This window comes from Geospiza fortis, unplaced genomic scaffold, assembly GCF_000277835.1.
Source record: "Geospiza fortis unplaced genomic scaffold, GeoFor_1.0 scaffold206, whole genome shotgun sequence".
In the NCBI taxonomy this organism is placed as follows: Eukaryota; Metazoa; Chordata; class Aves; order Passeriformes; family Thraupidae; genus Geospiza; species Geospiza fortis.
In genome coordinates, this window is record NW_005054311.1 from 2,443,159 (window position 1) to 2,455,824 (window position 12,666).

Below are 12,666 nucleotides of genomic sequence, written 5' to 3' on the forward strand. Positions count from 1 at the left end.
AAACTGCAACCATCAGCCATATCTCATTTTTAAAGGTGAGCAGTCATGCAGGAAGGATCATGCAGGATTTTAGAATGATCTAAAACTCCACTTAGGCACTAAACAACCATTTCCAGTTCAGAGAGCAGGCCATAATGGAAGTCACTTGAATTACTTACAGGTGCTGAATGGGAGCTTTAGTGGGGTCTGGACGTGCGGCTGTGGTACTGCAGGCAGTGGAGCAAGCTGCCAGGTGCCAGCTGAGCCACGGCTACCCTGGAGGCTGTGTCCTTCCCTTTCCCAAAGAAAATGTAAGGAAAAGTGAAGTATGGCTTCTCTCAGTGACATCAGTTACACACAGGGGCTGCAGATCCTGCTTTGCCTCCAGCACACCTGTTATTTCACCAGATTAACGGCTGCCTTTGGGGCTGATTCCAAAGAGCCCATCATTCAAATCAAACTCAGTTCTCCTTATGTTAATGGCATTTTATTTCAAAATATATTAACCATTCTGTGCTTACAAAGGACTGCAGTGTGAATACAATATCAAGTTAAAAGCTTCTTAAACCTGCTACAAAACCCATTTTTATTAGGATGAGGACTGGTGCATACAATCAAAATTATTTAGTTTAAATACCTCTGCAGTCTACACAATAGTTCTCAACCTTAACTTACACATTTCATTGGGCCACAGATGGACCAAGGGGTTATATTGTCAGTATTTTACACGTACAACCAGGTACTCTATCAAACCCAATTACTGATAACATCAGTTTTGAACATAGTTCCATTCTGAAGATGTATCACACATACAGACAAAATTTGTGTCAACAGACAACAGAAGTTATTGCTCCAAATCCCCACAGGGCCTGGTAGGAACACACACTTTAAAACAACCTGTGCTCTGTAATGCAAAACATCTGCTGTTAGGTTTGAGTAGGATGTAGCCAGTCTTAGGATAGGATGTCAAAAGTTTCTTTGGATTTGGTTTGGTGACATTTACCAAGGGGGAAAAAACTCCAACCCTCCCACATCTTTTTACCAAAACATCAAATGCTAGCTAGCATATATAAATATATATGTATACAGGTAAGAACTTAACTACTGATATAAAAAGTTGGTTTCCAACCATCCAACCATCACTAAAACACAGAAAATTTGTTTTTAAAGGCAACAATCTGAACAAATTGAATGCTTGCTGAATATACTCATGATGACAGATGACAAGTGAAAACACTGATCTACACAGACAGTAGGTTATGAACACCACAAAAGTAGTTTTTATTGATACTTGAGAAAGATTATGGTTTAGGCTGAGACTGGGAGGAAGAGTAGTAAATACTGGGATTTTGTTTTTCCAACCTTATGGCCCAGATGCCAGTTCTTAAGCCTAATGAACTTCTGTAGTGCGGTTACTTTTTGGCTTTGTGATTTCTCTTACATTTAATCTACATGAATACCATAAACATTTTTTTGAATTTAGGTCCTCATTGGATCACTGTCTATAACACTCCAGTGGGTAAGAAGTGAGGCTAGGAGAAAAAATCAACTTTTTGCTTTAAAAACATCACTCTAAAAATTCTTCATATATATATATATATATAGATGCTAGAGCACTCACTCTGCTTTATCAGTTTGCAGATTCGCCCTGCTGCAAGCAAATCTGCCCTGCATCCCACTCAAACCTGGCTTTGGTGCCACCAAATAGTATTTATATTAAAAAATTAACCTTCAATTCAATGCAACATGAATTATATTTGTCCAAGTCTATCCATACGCAGAGCAGATCAAGGATGAATTTATTTCCAATTAGCACTTCTTTCCTGAATTGGACATGCTATTTCAGTATGGACATTGAAAGCATGCCTTCAGGTCCTGGAATCAATTCCGAAAGGGGATGGAAGCAATACCCTCATGTACTAAACCATATTCTAAACAAGATACCAGAGGAGGTGTGGATGAGTTTACAAGTCTGGGGAATTGAAGATGTATTTCATTACCTAATTATTTTGGCAGTTTTTTAGAGGATGTGTGCAAATACTTCCAGGAACAGCAATCCCTCAGCAATGCATTACTAGCAGCTTTTCCCTACTTTGTATCAACTACAATAAAACAGTGGTAGTCACGCTGCCAGGATTTGCTTGGCTCTTTTTCAATCTGTATCAAGTAAACATGAATTATAGAAAATGTTGCTTGCTTTCATTAGGTACAGGCACTATTTTGTTCTCAGGTATCTTAAAAAAATTAGGACAAAATTTCAGTTAAAGTCTGAATAAGACAGAGACTCTCAATATTTATATACACTGCATATCAATATATACTTTTTCAAACCCAATGCAGAATCCCTGAATATGTTTATGACTTTTGGCATTGTTTCTTTCAAAACACTAATTTTCCACATTGTTTTTTTTTTCTCATTTCCGATTTTATCACTTAAAAGAAATTTTGGAAAATTTTACCATAATTTACATTAAGGTACCTCAGTAAAACTGACAGATAGACAATACCAGGTCAAAGATCAAGTCTCCCTAATGTTTGTTAAGAGTTTTAAGAGATTCTAGTTTTGTACATACAGAAATAATAAGGAAATTGTTGAAGTTGGCTTCAGCAAAAAGTGTAGGAAATAAGTGTAAGAACTAAGAAGAAACCCTTTGAAATACAAATCAATACAGAGTTTATAAAGATGATGCATCCATGGATTTAACAGATGTCAGCTGACACTCACTAAAGATTATCTGGCAAATCAATTTTCTCTTGCAAAATTGCAAACTTCAAGGTAAGCAACTGCACTTCTAGAAGAATGCTATTAAACCTAATGAATGCTACCTCCAACCCCAGCATCCTTCAGTACCTTCAGAGGAAATTGTAGCCACTTCCAGAGGTAGCATCCATTAAGGTGGCACCATCCACAGTGACAAATTAAAGTCAATATAATATAAACTCAATGTTTGAATAAAGGCAGGTGTGGAAACACCCACTACCAATGATGCAAACCTATGGAATCTCAGTAGAATAATGGTATTTTTCCAGCCTCAGTGGATCAGGTCCACAGGAAAGGCTACAGTGCAGTATCCCTAGTGCTAGGGATCAGCAGCATAACAACTCAGCTGCTGCTTTTACTAGAGAACAATTTCATCCAGTTTTGTTTATTCAGGCTTTCTGAAAAACAATGTTGAACATTGCAGCTATACACCTATTTCAAAAGTTATGCTTATACCCACAATGGAAAATACTGGATACAGCATCCAACTTTCCCTGAACAATCTTATTTTAACTAAACAGATTATGGATTTCCTATTCCAATAATCTCTGACAAAATACAAACCCAGTCTATCTCCTCCCCCTGTGTCTTTAAGAGAAACCCCACAGAGCTTGAAATTGGACAAGCCAAAGTGTACCTACACACACACACACAGCACTGTGCATGGAAATATCATGTGGGTATCAACTTAACTTCTGAAAAATGTGCATCATATGTATTATTATAATGTTAAACTGTTTCTTTTTAAGCAGTCTTTCAAAATAAGTCATCTCTGCTCCCAGCTGGTCATGGTGCACCTGTGCTGAAAGCCAACATATTGTACTAAGTCTGGCAAAATGAATGTGTGCCAGGTTCTTGCCCATTGCAGTTTGCTCCTTGATGGATCCAATTAAGCCAGTATGTACAGTGACCTGAAGCTAACACGACACAGTCACCTGTGCCAGCTCTGCTACAGCAGCGCTCAGCCAAGGTCCAGGAAGGAAAGGCTAACTCAGACTCGAGGGCCAGAAACAGCACCAGCCCTTTGGCACTACACTTGTTTGCAATTCCCCAAGGAGAATGATAAAAACCACCGCAGCTGAATTTCACAATACCATAAGACCACATTGTTTTGCATTACTATGAGCATTCCCTTCTGAACTCTAAATTATTGAACACTAAATGTACTAAATACACTTCGTAAGTACCTGCTCCTGGAATGACTGTTTACAGTAAAGCTAAAGACCATCAACTTCTTGCCTACAAGCATTATAGAAAAGATGGCCTCTCCTAAGAAAACCACACTGCAGAGAGTGGTTGGGCTTTGTTTATTGGTTGAGTGGTTGTTCCTGGGATCTTGGAGCGGGGAGTGGGTTGAGCTGGTTTTTTTTGAAAGGTACAATCCATGTACTAAAATCTTATCCCACCAAACTGCTGGTTGTTTTTGCAGATGAGGCAATATACTCATGAACTGGCACTTTTCAAAGACCAGATGTCAAAATGACCAGTTTGATTATTTTCAAGACTGATCTATACTAAACCATTGTTAAAAAGGCTGAGTCTGCTCAGAAAATAATATAGATTGCTAAATACCCAGTGACAAGGTCTTCTATTTCTGCTGGTAATTAGACACTTGCTAAACGTGAAACCAAAATAATCAAAGTATGCTCTTTCATAAGGTGGTATTTTGTGGTTTTGGTGGTTTTTTTCTAAACATGGTGAAAATCAGTGATTATTTCCTATTCCAAGAAGGTGTTATTGGAAGTTTTATTCCTTGTTTTTCTTTTCTTTTTGGCAGTATATGTTATTGCACCATTACTGAACCAGGATGGTTCAGTTGGTTCCTCAATCAGGTACAGCACACAGCATGAGCTCCTGAAGCTACATTTACTGACTGCATTTACTACAAGTACTATGGATGGCTCTTCATGGCAAGTCTGACCTGAATTTGGAACAGAAAGCATCAAAATGAAGCCTCATTTCAAAGGAGGACAAACTAAACAACATTCCATTGGATGTGAATTCTCTATATAAAAGGATTCCACGATGGAAAAGGAACATTTCAAAACAGCAATATGTCTTCCCAGGTGATTTTACTCATTTGCATTACTGAAGTTAACGGCGTCTCAATCATGGTTTTAATCTTCACAGCAGAGACCCTTCTTTGATCTAAGGCAATTGGTTGAAGGGGAAGAAAATAACTTAAACCCAAACAAAATAATGCATTTTAATGACTCTAAAATGACCAAGTCGAGTACCACAGGAGTATGAAAGATTGTCTCAGAAAACGGGATACTAAATGTGGACAATAAACATGTCTTGACCAGTGAGCAAAGAGGTGCTTTAAATACTGTCTACAAGAAGCTACAACAAGAACACAACAATTCAGTGCAAAACCGTGAACTAAAAAAAAGTAATACAATAAAGAAGTTGCCTAAATATCATGGTGGTCTCATTCCACCTGGTTAGAAAGTTGCAGGAGTATTTTAGTAAAGCCTGAGGTTTCCCCACATCCTCCACCCTAGCCCCCAACAATTACAAAAATGTGTTTCACATAAGCTTTTTCATAAGCCACAAAACCAAGGAGATGAAACAGATACTTGATTCAAGCAACACATTCTTCTTATTCAGTTAATGATGTGTAGATCTTCCAGAATTTAAAATATTAAATGGTATGTTTCCATGTTTTGATAAACCTGAGTCATCCTACTAAATTAAGCCCAAGTCTGTCCCTCAAGAACATACCTGCAAGTGTGCACAAACAGCATATTTAACCCCTCTCATTTAAAACATACAATTTTATCAGTAAAATTGCAGCAGCTTATTTTGAAAATCTGAGGAGCAGAGTATTTGTGTCTTGTTAGGCAGCCTATTTATTGCAAACCTATAGCAGGACTTTCTTCTTTACTCAGTACCAGAGTGCTTTCCAATCACCTTCCATGGCAATGTATTTTTCAAAACACTGCAAAAATACATACGATATCATAGAAAGAACCTTCCAAATCTGTCAGCACACCCAGAACTCAAGTAAAACAAACATCTGCAAGCTGTCTGTGCACATATCTTAGACATCCTTATCCCTGGATAAGATCCCTTTGTTTCAAGCATTGAATTACTGTCAACAATAAATACAAGGCATGCCCATATTTTGTACAACTCATTATCAGTCAAACCCTGAAATCAATTTGAGTTACTGGAAACTGAATGGTGGTTCTTTGGTTACGTGCATCTGCTACTTTGTAGTAGGGCCTCACTGGATTTGTGGAAAAGCTGTGCAAGCATGAAATATTTACCAAAAAGCCCCACTTCTCATTTACAAAAAGGATCCATTTATAAAGATCCATTGTGTCAAAATGCTTTGACAATCAATACAAAAGGCCTTAAATGTCACCAAAGCTGCATTTTAAGCAAAATTACATATTCAGGATCTTTGCTTATTAATAAGATGCACCTTAATATATTAAGATATATCCTATATCTCAGCAAGATATGTGGCCAGATGCTTACAGGGTTAAAAAGCCCCAAATAAGCTAAACCAAAATCCATGCTCTCTCCCCTTTCTTTCTGGTAGTAAAATTTGTTTAAAAAGTGAATGGAACTCAGCCACAGCATTTGAAAACCAACATTAAACAATCCCCATGAAACTTCTTCCAGTTACTGGAAGGAGATGTGACCATCCTACATTACTACTGTCTGAAAACACTTAAGGCCTTTGATTAAATTTTGTTGACAAGACGACTCCACTGGGAGGGTGGATAAGCAGCAAAACATTATCAGATTTTGCTGAAAATGGGGGCAAGATTTAAACTATTTAAACAAGTCTTCCTGTCTCAGTAAGAGGAAAACTCACATTTAACAGTGTGCATTTCTATAAATATCAGGAAGATTTTTAAAATACCAGTCTCCAACAACATTTAATTTCAGTGCGTGTAAGTGAATAATATTTAAGTGTTATCATGAGTTACAGATGATGGTTGAAGCTTATAAAGAAACACCTTGAGGAGAAGCAAACTATTATATTATACTTTCATTTCACAATGAGTGGTTTGCCCTTCTTTTGCCACCAGATTGCCTAAAAATAAATATTTTGGAATTACAGCTTTCTTTAAAGCTACTATAGTTTAATAAGACAAATAACCCAATAAATAAAAGCCAAGTTAGTAATTTCAGCAGATAAGATAACGACTCCAGTGGATGTACCTGTCCTCTCAACTATTCTTTTGATAAGACAGAAGGTCTTCAAAGTCTTCAACAAGGCAGCTGACTGAGTGTTGGTAAGCAAAGCCATGGGAAGTAGACAATCTCTCTGGAAGAGGCAAAGTGCACAATAACGTAAGGCCAGCAGATGTTCTAGTGCTTTCTCCTAAAACCCAGTCTGTGCTTCCCTGTGAGCTGCCCCCAGGCACAGCTGGGCAGGGACAGAAGGCCATCCATGGCTGTTGTGAATCCAAGACAGAAGACAGCAATTCCTTCATGTTGCAGAGGTACAGCCCAGCACCTCCCTCACTCTGCAGACATTTTCACCTCCTCGGGACTCTCTCTAGGTGACCTGGGAGATGGGGGGAGGAAAACAAAAGTGAAAAGTAAGACACAAATCTGTCCAGTGATTCTAAACAATTGTTTCTTATAAAATAAAGGAGAACCAAACACACGTGAAGATTTTTTTTGTGTACTTGGAAGCTCTAGCTGTTTCTGGAATGGCAACGGGAATGTAACTTTTACAAGCCAGAGACTACAGACAGGTCCAATTAGCAGTTTTTCTCCTTAATTACACAGATGAAAGGAGACAGCACTATTCATGTGAATAAGGCAAAGAATTATTTCTGACAAGCAGAGAATCCTCTCCAAAATACATGTATAATGAGCTAACCTACATAGTTTAACAAGACAGTAGAAACATTAAAATAGCTACTGTTGTTAATATTGTCACAATGTGATTTACAATTCTAAGAACTTATTCAGTTATGAGTTTATTCCTAATTGTATTATTATTATTATTACTATCCCATTCCTAACTGTACAGTTTAAAGATACATTTCTATATTCCATAATTCTTCAATAATGACATTACTAAAGACAATACTTTTAATGGAAAAATGGCATATAATGATATAATATTTTTTAAAATCTAGGTAGGTTTATATTTTGCAGTATTGTACATTAGGACATAAAAAGGAAGTAATTTGGGGCAGGCCCTTTTTTAAGGGCAATGAACTCTTAGACATCCATAATAAAGAGTTTAAAAATTATGTTCAATCATCTCCTAGCACAACAGCAACATATAAATTACAGGACATAAAGGTATTATAAGCAAATTTTCTAAATGAGCTTTCTGTAAGAGGCTGAGAGACATTAAACAAACACTTCCCATATACATGTTCCAGTGAGTTCTTTACTTAGCCATACCTTTTATTTCTAGAATATGGGACAGCTGAATCCTCTTCAAATACTCCAATGCCCACACACTACTACATAAACCCAAGGCACACATTCCCTACAGCTGTGAATAGGTACACTGATGTGTGTGAAAACACAATTCATACAAGTAAGGGATTACAGCTCACCGATAAATCTGTAGTGGCCACGCTGCCTGTGATGGAGTGGGCACAGAATTCGTTGGACTCACCAACATGGCACTATATATATTGGAAGCAACCACAAGTATACAAAGGAGAATTGGTCCTATGATGGCCCCTTCCAGTCCCAGGTAATATGCTCCACCAGCTACTGCAAGGCCTGTCAGGTAAGGGTGACCCCCTCTGCCACAAGAACAACAACATTAAATTAAGAACAACAAATACATCATTATCAATTAAGAAATGTGAATTAATACTGAAGTTTTATTAAGCTTAGGAAACAACCCAGCTAGCTATAGCTACCCATATTTACACTATAAACTGCTGTCTGAATGACTGCACAAAGGTTCCAAGCTGTATTCTCTGCTGCATTTGCACAACAGATCAAACACTGTTGTAGCCTGGAATGCTGGTAAGATCCACAGCGCAGTAGTTCCCTTACAGACATCTGCTGAACAATGTTTGAAGGACTTAATGGTAAACACACTTCCATTTTGAGAGTGGAAAGATGGTTGGTTACACAGATTGTTCATGCTCTATAGTCAAGAGCTGTTGAAGTTTATTTTAACACAATTAGCAACAGGTAATATGAGGACCCCTGAGCAAAGCCATTCAGTTAGCTGATAATAGTGCATCTTTTAAAGAACTGTTAGCATACAGTCTTTAAAGAAATAGCCATGTCTTCTCATTTTGTTATAAAAAAGCCTCTCAGATTGAGTGTTTGCCATCATTGGCTTTTAACCTTTTCAGACAAAAAACAAAACCGTATTTTAATGAACATATTAATATTTACTGGAAAGTTGGGGCCAGAAGAACTTTTTGATAAGACCTCTTATGGCAGCAAGCAAACCATGCCATTTTTATTTTCTGTATCTCAGATTCACATTTTGCACCTGTGTTCAGATGCAAAATGTGAATCCTACCAACAGCATTTACACAAAGCCTGCTCATCTTTCTTCATTCTTTATACCTAAAATAATGATGGCAATATGAAATTGTAGAAGAAAAACTACAGTTGAAACCTGGCACACAATTCCCAGGAAGTTCCTCTAAATTCTGACTGTAATACATAGAAAATACCAGCTAGTCAATTCAGAGCTCCAGCAGCTCCTGAGGTTTCTACCATGGTCCTGATTTCTACTCAACTCCCAAATTTTAAGTCTTCACCTTCAACACAACCACGTGCAAAACAAGGCCATGAAACATTATCTATTAAATCTGACACACCTCAATCATGTCTCACCCAGATCAAACTTAACCTACTGGCAGGACCAGACTGCTCTCCTGAGGAGACAAATGTGCCCTGAAGTTTTATGTTTCTCAACAATAGACATTATTAATTTCTAAACCTTTAAAAACTTCAATTTCTTCCCAGCATTTGCATCAGTTTAGGCATTCTTTTGTCTAGTTTTCTAAATTAAACAACAGATCACCTAATGAAATAGGACTACAGTACAAAGGTAATCCATTTGGAAAACCCTGCATAACCTAATTATAGCTATTTCAAATAGGTTTAATCTAATCCGCAAGACATCATGATGCTCACTGTTCAGTTTATTGGGAAGAACACAATTTTACTCCACTGTCAGAAAATCTATTCCTCTCCCATATATTTTCTGGACAGTAAACAGAGTTTGTATCCCCTACAGTAAAAAAAAAAATGTATTCTAGGAAGCAGAAGAATTATTGGCTATTTAAATAGCTACTAACCTTAAATTTATCCATGATTTATTGTTGTAAAAAATGTAATTTGATTATACTTCACCTGTTAGGTTTAATTAATGCCAAATAACTAGAGGCACAGTCTATGAAAATTAGCATTAATATATGGCATATTATCATTAGGTACTCTCAGTTCAGTAATTATATTTAGCAAACAAAAATACTAATTTCTGACAACATGGAAGCGAACTACTTTATTCTACAGTAACTCTATTTTTTTTTTTGGTCCCTAAATAGCTCATGGTTTTTTCTCCTCTGCAGCATTATCTGGCATTAGGAGATAAAAAGAAAATGCTACACACCCTTACCCAGTAATTAGATAAACAGAAAACATAAACTAATTCTAACAACCCAACTGAAACAGTTCATTTTGCTGATGTTGAGTTCAAGACCTCTGAAGTGTCAAAGCTCACAGAAAAGTGGCCTGGGAAAATGAAGGCACTTAGGCCAGTAAAACTGCTTACTATGAGGTTATTCCTGAGCTTGAAGATACTGTTTTGCATGCTTCAGAAAAATGAGTTTAATTAAAGGCATCAGTGATTGTCAATCACTTTTACAATGCTAATTTTAAAAAGTGTTCAATGTACTTACCCTGATATATCTGAATAAATTGCTGTATCTACAAAATAGGTTGGCAAGAGGTGAAAAACCAAGAGCAGAAGAGCTTTGCATCCCTGTCCTTGCACAAGCCACAAATCTAGGACTGCAGGGACTGCTGCCCAGTATGTCCCCAGAAATGGCACTGCTCCAAGGATTGCTGCTAATGCTAGAGCACACAGAAGCAGAAGTGAAAAAGAGATCACAGAAACATATTTCACAAATATATTTACAGTTACATTCTGACACTTTTGCCACACCAGTAAGTCCCCCTTCCATCAACTGCTATAAATAAAGCATTGAAGAAGTGCCACATGAGGCTCTTGGTGTTTTATAGCTGTGGTTTAGGAACATTCCCCATACAGAAGAGCTTCAGCAACTGACAGTCATAAGGAGTTAAGAGGCATCAGTTTAGAAGAACTTGAAGTTATACCAATCATGTACATTTCTTACTGTGTAAAAAAGCAAATGAACCTAAGTCTCACTCTAACCTACTGCATCTCCTGCAGGCATCCATAATAGTGAGAAAGCAGGAAAACACGAGATTTATGACATATATTTCTGTATGCAAATGTGTACACACAGCTGCACCCCCTTCTGCTTATAACAAAGACCTGTTGTAATCTAAAGCAACACAGATCTGCTGTCACTATAATTTAATGCACCTCCTGTATTATAAACAGAATACAAAGCACGACTAAGTGGGGTAGGGTTTTGTTTTTTTTTGTCTCATTAACCAGAAAGCAAAAACCTTTAAGATTTTGCATGTAAGTGAAAAAAGTAAGACTGATTACTTTCTAAATAGGTCTAGTGACAAACAATGCCCTTAAGACGGTTACACTTTACAATACAGCCATTTCCCATTATGTTGGGGTTTGTTGCCTCATAGTTTTCCCTTATGCCTCCTTGTATACAAACATTTTGCAATTACTATTATTATCATTCTTTTTAGAGAAAGAAGGGCATAGAGGAACAGGGGAGGTTTTTCTCTGAGAAACTGTCCAGCCATTTTACCAAAACTAGGATTAAACAATAAAAGAAAACCAGAGGCTGGTAATACAGACAGACAATGATACTAAGAAGCATTTCTTTATCATGCATTTCCATGATACCACATCTTCCTGCATTTAGGCATCTTGAAAAATCAGCACCTGTCAACTGTGAAAGAAACAGAAGCCACGACAGGTAGAATAAAGTTAAAACCTGAAAATACTTGGACTGAATACAAGGGAGAAGGAATTGGATCTAGCAAACGAAACAGAAAGAAGTAAAATAGGTGGCAGGGAATGTGCTGTGAAAACAGAAAAAGGCAAGGCTCAAGGTAAGACAACAATCAGGGCCTTCTCTCCACCCTTTGCACAGCCAAATTCTCCAAGATCAGACCTAAGGTTGTCAGCAACACTTAATATTTCTGATTTTGTAGAATTAATAATTACATAATGTTACTTATAAATATAATTGCTCAAATCCTTACCAGATGGTATGAAGACTATGTTAATCCCAAATATAGTGTGAGTCAGCCAAGTGTAGAGTCCATAGAACCCAGCCATTTTGAGGGAAGCATCAAACACACCTCTAAAATGATCAAAGAAACTCCGTTAATTTTTTATTAGCAAGAGGATTCCAAGAACTACGAAGATACACAGGTTGCTTTGAATAACTGAAAAGCCATCAGTGCCACAAATAACACATCTCAAAATGTAACACTGAACCCTTTATACACCTGCTCCCTCTGAGAAGAATAAATATTAACCACATAGATAATTAAAAGCATTTAGACACAAAAAACAATGGGTTCCAGGGATAAATTCCTTGAAAGAAACTGCTCAAGTATCAGACCACATTCTCCATCAAAAATAACCTCTTTTCTACAAGAAGCAGTACCATTCTACGTACAAAGTACTTCTTCTTTCCTCTTTTCCACTTCTAGGTGTTCATTCATTTTCTTTATCGGCTTACATTTCTGTACCTGCCCTTTTTCACTGGATCCCCCCAGTTTTTAGGCTGCTTTCTAGGCTACATTAATAAAAACCAAATGGTAAATCTGGGAAC

At 37.2% G+C, this 12,666-nt stretch overlaps 1 protein-coding gene across 1 annotated transcript in view; it reads right to left on the bottom strand.

The window, feature by feature from the left end:
* Window positions 1-444: 444 nt before the first annotated feature.
* Window positions 445-12,666, bottom strand: part of TMEM245 (transmembrane protein 245) — a 78,588-nt gene continuing 66,366 nt past the window's right edge. The window contains exons 15-18 of the mRNA XM_031055635.1: window positions 12,089-12,189; window positions 10,609-10,783; window positions 8,284-8,478; window positions 445-7,268 (exon numbers count right to left, since the gene is read on the bottom strand). Coding sequence (XP_030911495.1) covers window positions 7,223-7,268; window positions 8,284-8,478; window positions 10,609-10,783; window positions 12,089-12,189 — 517 coding nt within the window. The 3' untranslated portion in view covers window positions 445-7,222. The remainder of the gene's footprint in view (window positions 7,269-8,283; window positions 8,479-10,608; window positions 10,784-12,088; window positions 12,190-12,666) is intronic.